The sequence below is a fragment of the Hydra vulgaris genome, chromosome 02 (genome assembly GCF_038396675.1).
Source record: "Hydra vulgaris chromosome 02, alternate assembly HydraT2T_AEP".
NCBI lineage: Eukaryota > Metazoa > Cnidaria > Hydrozoa > Anthoathecata > Hydridae > Hydra > Hydra vulgaris.
In genome coordinates, this window is record NC_088921.1 from 58,921,582 (window position 1) to 58,930,373 (window position 8,792).

At 27.6% G+C, this 8,792-nt stretch overlaps 2 protein-coding genes across 2 annotated transcripts; both read right to left on the bottom strand.

The window, feature by feature from the left end:
• Positions 1-410: 410 nt before the first annotated feature.
• On the bottom strand, positions 411-5,889 carry LOC105845177 (elongation factor Ts, mitochondrial). The gene is made up of 3 exons (XM_065791529.1): positions 5,741-5,889; positions 5,313-5,593; positions 411-1,111 (listed from the first exon to the last, which is right to left on the bottom strand). The coding sequence occupies exons 1-3, from the start codon at positions 5,769-5,771 to the stop codon at positions 494-496; spliced, it is 930 nt and encodes a 309-aa protein (XP_065647601.1). The 5' UTR covers positions 5,772-5,889; the 3' UTR covers positions 411-493.
• A 1,342-nt stretch (positions 5,890-7,231) lies between these two features.
• Positions 7,232-8,211, bottom strand: LOC100200529 (DNA-directed RNA polymerase II subunit RPB3). Its single transcript, XM_065791530.1, has one exon. It carries the CDS (start codon positions 8,160-8,162, stop codon positions 7,341-7,343), a length of 822 nt encoding a protein of 273 aa, XP_065647602.1. The 5' UTR covers positions 8,163-8,211; the 3' UTR covers positions 7,232-7,340.
• Positions 8,212-8,792: the final 581 nt, after the last annotated feature.

The following is an 8,792-nucleotide window of genomic DNA, read 5'->3' on the forward strand; positions in this document are numbered from 1 at the left end:
AAAAACACACTATAACTTTTTTGAAAAAAGCGCTTAATCATCTATTATTGTTCAGGGTGCGAATTACAATTAAAATATTTTATTGAAGGCGGTTTTTTCTATAAACAATCCATAGGTTTTTATGTGACTCATATTAGGTCCATAGAATAGTAATTTTTATGAAAAAAAATTGAATGAAAATAACTTTGACTTTTGGCACATTATAGCCCACTGTACACTGCCTTTAATCTTTGTACATTACAATAATATACTACCGCGCGCAGAATCGGCCATTCGGTCAGTGGAGCAACCATTATTATTTTTAATTAACAATTTGCAGATAAAGTCACGCCAAATCGAATAATATAGTAAAATTTGTTTGTTTGTTTCTAATGTATAACTTTAAATCACTTCTATCCAAATAATAATAATAATACGAAGTACATGTATATTTCCATCAATTGAACATATTGACACGTTTCTATATAAAGCAGATCTAAATATTGTAAAAAAATCACTTATTATCATTTAAAGCATATCTCATAAAGTCTATGACTTCCAAGTTTTCTTTTTCTAACAGCGATCTGACTGTAAGTTTATCATTTAATAAAAAGTCTTGACCTAGCAAGGATTCATCCTCACTAATCCCACTGCAAGAAGAGATTGATTTAGGATTCATTCCAATGACATGTTGGGCTATGCCTTTGGCAAAAAATGAAGCACGTTCTACGTCACAGCTACTTTTAGGTCGTAGCGTCACAACAGCGGCATAGGTCCCCATCAAGCAGTCATTTACTGCTCCAGTAACGTTTCCGTGAACTGCTGTACCTATCACGTTAGAGGAAAACGTAGACATAGCTATAGCACGCCTAAGTACAATATTTTCACCGATCTTTCCAACCATATTAGTCATTAGCTCTTCAAGTTTTAAATTTGAGTTCTCCTCAATCGAACCTAGCAAATGATGTTTTATAATTTCCTCTTTCAGATGGCCTACTTGACTTTCTAATGAAGAACGGTTCATATTTTGCAGAACAACATTTTTACGCAACTTCAAAGTTAACCGAGCTGTAGCGGCAACAAAATTTTGAAATAATTCATTCCTAGAAACAAAATCGGTTTCACAACCAATCTAAAAAAAGAGAATATTTTCTTTTACTTTTATATTAATAACATTATTAGATGGATAAATAAATACAGTTTATATATTATAGAATCAACAAGAAGAGTTTTTAAAAAAAGGAATAAAGCTAAGTTATGCTGGTAATTTTAAGAAACAAACTTTCAGAAAACAAGTGCGCTGAATAAACTTGCAAACATTGGCATATGTGGCGAAATGCCAATTTGCAATATTTGCAATTTTATCTTGCCAGTTTTTATAACTGCTTCGCACTTATGCAAATTCACACTTATGTCAATATTTGCAAAATAATTAGGCGCACTTATACCAATTCTTACTTGTGCAAGTTTTTGAAATTTGATATATATATATATATATATATATATATATATAAATATATATAAATATATATATATATATATATATATATATATATATATATATATATATATATATATATATATATATATATATATATATATATATATATATATATATATACCTATTAGTAAAGGCATTAAATATACAGTTTGTGGTAAAAAAATAGCTCGTAATTTGTCTATGTTTTTTAAACTGACAAAATTAAGGTTAGATTATAACAAAACGCATCAATTTAATTGAGGAAACTAATTAAATTTAATGTTTTTCTAAAGAACCACAAAAAATGCAAATTAAAAGAATAGAATGTTTTTATTTTTATTTTTTTTACTGTAAAACATGCGTGGAGTGTTACTACATCGACTATCTTATAGCCTGCTGCTACATCAACTATCTTATAGCCTGCTGCTACAAAGAAGTGCTGCTACATCGACTATCTTATAGCCTGCTGCTACAAGGGAGTGTTGTTACATTGACTATCTTATAGCCTGCTGCCACAAGGGATTGCTGCTACATCCACTATCTTACAGCCTGCTGCTACAAGGAAGTGCCGCTGCATCTCCTGAGGGTTTATTTATATTAATATATATATATATATATATATATATATATATATATATATATATATATATATATATATATATATATATATATATATATATATATATATATATATATATATATATATATAGAACCCTTAGATGTTGTACGAAAGTTTTTTCGATATTTTGTTGACAAAATGTAAAAATTAAAATGCAAGACCGGAATTTTTTTTTTTTAATAATGATTGACTGCCTGCCCCAACCAAACCCTCAGTCGATGTAGCAGCACTCCCTTGCGGGTCAGGCTATTTGTCAGTCGATGTAGCAGCACTCCCTTGCGAGTCAGGCTATTTGTCAGTCGATGTAGCAGCACTCTCTTGCGAGTCAGGCTATTTGTCAGTCGATGTAGCAGCACTCCCTTGCGAGTCAGGCTATAAGATAGTCGATGTAGCAACACTCCGCGCATGATTTACAGTAAAAAAAATAAAAATAAAAACATTTTATTAAAAAAAATAAAAATAAAAACATTTTATTAAAAAAAATAAAAATAAAAACATTGTTTATATTGTTAAAAACATTCAAAATGTTATAAAAACATTCAGAATGTTTTTAAAAACATTCTGGTCAATTAAATTTGCGTTTTTGTGGTTTTTTTAAAAAACGATTAATTTGTAATTAAATTAATGGTTTTTACTTTCGTCCAACACGGAAATGTTGGACGAAAGTCAAAAGTAATTAAAAGTGACGTATGTGTTGGCGTAAGAATCACTTTTTTCCTTCCGCTCTTCCTAAAGCCAACAAACTATAGAACTATATATATATATATATATATATATATATATATATATATATATATATATATATATATATAGAACCCTTAGATGTTGTCCGAAAGTTTTTTCCATATTTTGTTGACAAAAAGTAAAAATTAAAATGCAAGACCGGAATTTTTTTTTTAAAAAATGATAGACTACCTGCCCCAACCAAACCCTCAGTCGATGTAGCAGCACTCCCTTGCGGGTCAGGCTATTTGTCAGTCGATGTAGCAGTACTCCCTTGCGAGTCAGGCTATTTGTCAGTCGATGTAGCAGCACTCCCTTGCGAGTCAGGCTGTTTGTCAGTCGATGTAGCAGCACTCCCTTCCGAGTCAGGCTATAAGATAGTCGATGTAGCAACACTCCGCGCATGATTTACAGTAAAAAAAATAAAAATAAAAACATTTTAATAAAAAAAATAAAAATAAAAACATTTTATAAAAAAAAAAAAAAAATAAAAACATTGTTTATATTGTTAAAAACATTCAGAATGTTTTAAAAACATTTAGAATGTTTTTAAAAACATTCCGGTCAATTAAATTTGCGTTTTTGTGGTTTTTTTATATAACAATTAATTTGTAATTAAATTAATGGTTTTGACTTTCGTCCAACACGAAAATGTTGGACGAAAGTCAAAAGTAATTAAAAGTGACGTATGTGTTGGCGTAAGAATCACTTTTTTCCTTCCGCTCTTCCTAAAGCCAACAAACTATAGAACTATATATATATATATATATATATATATATATATATATATATATATATATATATACATATATATATAATATTATAGCATAGAGCTTTTTCAAGAAAAATAAAAATAAAAACAATGAAAAAAAAGATTGCTGCAACTATGCTAAACCCTTTGTAGCAGCAAGATAAAATATTCTCAATGTATGTACTGAAGCCCCTGACAGCAGGCTATTTTCACAGGGCTTATTTAAACACACAACTATTGTTGTATATATATATATATATATATATATATATATATATATATATATATATATATATACACACACATGAGCACACATAGTTTTACTTTACTATTACTCTTATTCAAAAACTATTTGATACAAAGGTCTTACCATAAAACATAGAAACAAGGTTGGCAATTTTTTGCTGACCTCAAACACTTTCAGGTCGGCAGTTAGGTCGGCATTGCCGAATGCCGACCCTACTTACTAAAAAAAATAATGTAGTAAATAGCACCTTCAACACAAAATACTGTTATTTTTATTTTTAAGTATTTTTTAAATTTATTCTTTTAATATTTTATAAATAAATACTTTTATAATTAAGCGCTGTATTTGTTTTGAAGAAGCTACTTCAAGTAAAAAAAAAATTAAAAAAAATAAAAATTTTTTCAAGGTCAAAAAGTCTTCAGTTAATATTATTTTTCAGTAATATATTGTTATCAAACGATGAAATAATATGTATGTAATAATTTATGTACAAAACTAAAATATTTAAATATTTACGTAAATATTTATGTACAAAAACTAATTACTATGTAAAAAAACTTGGTACACAAAAAGACTATATACAAATATAAACATAAAAAAGTATATGCATTTACACTATAAAATACAATCTACTAATAGTTGTATTTAAAAGTTAAAACACATTGCAAACAAAAAGTAGTATATAAAAAAGTAGCAAATAAAAAAAAAATCAAATATAAAAAAAATAAAAATGTTGTTTACACATAACATAAGCTTCTAACTAAAAATTGTTATAACAAGAAATCTCAATTAGAATATGAAAAAGGCGATACTATTTATCTATATTTTCATTTTATTTAAAGAGATATCAAAATTAAACTTTTTCTATAAACACGCAAGTTGTTTTTAGAAGATTAGCCTTCTAAAATTCTCTTATTCAAACAATTTTGCAATTGAAATTTGAAATTAAAAATAAATTGGAAAAATTTTAACGCCTATTAATTTAATTGCAATGGCATAATTTTATTGCAGTGGCGTCTGTAATACTCAGTGGCATAGCGAGGATCATTCCTGAAAGTTAAATGTATATCTAGTTATAGTAACAATATCAGACTTAGAACATGGTGCAAGTGAGAAAAAATTTTTTATTTAAATCATAAATTAATATGATAAATATGTATGTTTTTTTTTAATATATACTACTCTTATATAATACTCTTTTCTTAGACTTTTTTACTTTTCTCTGTGTTTTTTAAATATTAGATGAATATATACAATGAATTAAAGCTCTATTATGGCCACTTTTTAATGCATTTTTTTCAAAAAAACTTTCGCGTGGAATTTTAAAACAACTAAAAACATTTCCAATACAATTAATACTTACTACTCCTTTATCAGGTGTTTCACTAGTTTAAAAATAGCTTTAAAACTAGAAAAACAATAGCTGCAGCAATTTTTTGTTATTATGTACTTACTTAAAAATAAAACTCTTACAGCTGCAAAAAAAAAAGAAAAAAAAAAGTGAATAACCTACATCAACTAAAGCAACAAAATTTTTTTCTGCTAACACACCAACCAAGCCTTGTTCAGTGGATCGACTACTTAATTTTTGAGCTTTGTTCCAGCCCTCCTTTTTTGCTTGATCATGAAGCCATTCTTCTGCTTTTATAGTGTCATAGTTAAATCGAGTCAAAGCTTCATTGCATTTCACAAAAGAATAGCCTGTATCTTTACGAAGTTTGGTCAACAAATTTTTGTTTATTAGACCTTTTTGAGTGTCAGTAGAATATAATGCATTTTTTCCAAGTTGTACAACTAAATATAAATATATAAGTTTTTAGAAAAAAAGATATCAGTAAAAATATTTTTTTTTTAGAGAAAAGTCAAAATTTCTTCATAAATATAGCTTTTAATATTAATTTAAAAAAGACAATCATTATCATTCATCATATAATAAAATACCTTTTGTTAATTTGGTTTTAATAAAATTCATTGCTAATATCTATGAGCATTTGATTTAACTAATTTATAATTTACTCTAAATAAATAAGATAAAAAAATTAAGCAGTAAAAAATAAAAATAAAATATTATGTTTAATACTTTGTTTTTCAGTTGGTCCCACAGGTGCAGCTTCAAATTAAAATTTGTTCCCAAAAATTGAAATCTATTTTTTTTTTTAATATTTATATTTAGCTAGAGCCATAGAACTAGGATGTCGATAGTTATATATTAATATAAGTAAATCTAAATCTCCACTAGACCAGTCCATTTTTTGGTAGCTTAAGCCATGAAGATAGGAAATATATATATTTTTTTATAATTCACCTCCCCAAAGCCGAGAAGGCCACTACAGATGAGGAGGCTACTTGTGGTTATAACCCTCGCTCAACTCTTTAACTCCGAAACACGAACCTTGACGAACAAGGCCGCTGCGCGGAGAAACAAGTTGATATATATAACAATATATATATATAACAATATATACATATATATATATATATATATATATATATATATATATATATATATATATATATATATATATATATATAAAGCAATTAAAATGCTATTACACTTATGCATACTTTTTTTAAATAATTATTTAACATCATCACACACAAGCAAAGACTCAACAATATCATCATTGGTTTATCTTTTCTCCAGTTTTATCTCAACCTGCATCTGCTCAATAATAGGTGAATATAAGTCAAATATAAACAATAAAGAATAAAAAAAAATATCCTGATAATTATTGTTATAGAAAATAGTAAGCAACCGGGGCTAGGGCCAGGGCTAGGTTTGATAACACATAGCCATGACCAGGGCCAGGTTTATGATCAGGGCTGCATTAATATTGATAGATCCTATAAAAATATTATTTCTAATTAAAATTTTTGATATGAATTTTATTTAAAAACAATATTTTATAGGATCTATCAATTTTAATGCAGCCCCGGCCGGGTTTATGACTGGGGTTGCATTTATATTGATAGATCCTATAAAAGTATTGTTTTTAATTATAACTCATATCATAAATTGTAATTAAAATTAACATTTTTATAGGATCTATCAATATTAATGCAGCACTGATCATAAACTCATCCCCGGTCGCGGCTATGTGTTATCAAACCTGGCCCCGGCCATAGCCCCCGTCGCTTACTAATAGAAAATGAACAATACAAAAATGTATAATAAACCAACAATGATAGCTTTATAAAAACTATTTGCTACACTGGTTGAATAAGGTTATTTTGAGAAAGTAGTATAATCATTAATTAAAAAAAAAATAAACAAAATAAATAATGAATTATTTTGATATTATCAAAATAATTCACTAAGAAAGTTAAATAGAAAATAATAGATAATTATATATCTTAGATATATAATTATCTATTACTTTCTATTTAACAACCTTTATAGATTTTGGGGTTCGGAATTACAACACAAATATGTTAAAATTGATCTGATCTTAATTATATTAATTAAGAAAAATACAACTATTTAAGATCAGTTATTTCATAATAGATATCATAAATCAATATGTACTTTTAAAATAAGTTTTCAAATAGCCAAAACATCAGCAGCAATTTCATGACTATGATGGGTTTGCAACTCACTAAGCTTTTTCTTTAAAACGCTTATTCCTGTCATGACAATGTTTTCAGGTTTAAGTGAACCACAGCTTTCAACATTAAAATAAAATTTATCTGCTTTAGCATGTATATCATAAGGAGCTTCATATTGGTCTTCATCAAGCTGAGAATATTCACTTTTAGGCCATTGGTCAGGTCTTGCAAATGTAGTATGACGCAATGCATTATCAGGATCATATTCAAATGAAACACCTGCTGTTGGATTCCATTTAGCATGCTCTTTTCCGAAACCTTTCTTAGCAAACGCATGTAGTTTTAACTCTTGACCTTTTCGAAGTTTAACAATAACAATCTCATCAGTCTCACCATACCCTGTATCATCATCCTTTATACGAGATGTTACTGGTATCACTTTAGGATCCTCAGATATTAGATCTCGACTTGTTACATGCCGTGTAGTTTCACCAGTACACTTAACATCAAGTGTAAATTTAACAGAGCATTCATCACAAAATTCACTGCAAGTGCAATCTCGAGAATAACACATCTTATCAACTTTTTCATCACTAGTCAGTGGGATTAAACCAATTCTATGGGCAATGAATTCATCATGAAGCACTGATGTGTTGTTTTCAATTTGAACCCAATCGATTGCAATTGTTGGAACTTCTGCAATAAATATCCTACGAAGACTATTTGCTACAGATAAATCTGTATTTTCCAATATAAATTTTAAATTATCATCGGTCCATTCCAAAATTTTTACTCTTGGCTGACTTGCATAAGGCATATTAAATAACTTATTTAATTTTTTACTGAAACAAGTAGAACAATATCAATAAAAAAAGAGTTTAAGTTTTATTCAAACATTTAAATTTAATTAAGTTCAAGTTATAAAGAAGGATAGCCCTAATGAAAAAGGAAAAAAAACAATTTAGCCACGTTAAGTTTGAGTTAATTTACTGTTACAAAATATTTGAAAAACTCGTGGTTTTTAATCAACACAATTCCGCTAGAAAATTTATATAATTATTTAAAGTCTATAAACAAAATGTTTGAAAATTTCACGCGGTAAATGAAATATTCCGCTCAAAGTTTTAAGCTATTTTTTAGCAAAGTTTATCGCGTGGAAATTTCCTCCAAAGCGCAAAAATAATCTGAATGAAGAATCTTTTCTTTTTAACCCTGCGTGATTTTTTTTTTTTTGTAACAGTGTATAGCGTCTATAATCACCATTTTGTTAGTTTAGAAATAAAATATAGTCCATAAAATAATAAGATTATTGGCGAAATCATAATGCGTGTAAGTTTAAACTTTAATTTTTTTTTTATCATTTTTTTTTTTAGGTTATTTAGGTGCTCCCAGAAGTCCTTACGGTTAATTTTTTTGTAGGTTATTTAGGTGCTCCCAGAAGTCCTAA

Bases quoted from the DNA above. Each gene is read 5' to 3' on its own strand.
- LOC100200529 (XM_065791530.1), bottom strand. From the start codon at position 8,162: ATGCCTTATGCAAGTCAGCCAAGAGTAAAAATTTTGGAATGGACCGAT.
- LOC105845177 (XM_065791529.1), bottom strand. From the start codon at position 5,771: ATGAATTTTATTAAAACCAAATTAACAAAAG. The intron at 5,594-5,740 runs GTATTTTATTAT...ATTTATATTTAG, and splicing joins TAAAACCAAATTAACAAAAG to TTGTACAACTTGGAAAAAAT. The intron at 1,112-5,312 runs GTAGGTTATTCA...CTCTTTTTTTAG, and splicing joins ATTTTGTTGCTTTAGTTGAT to ATTGGTTGTGAAACCGATTT.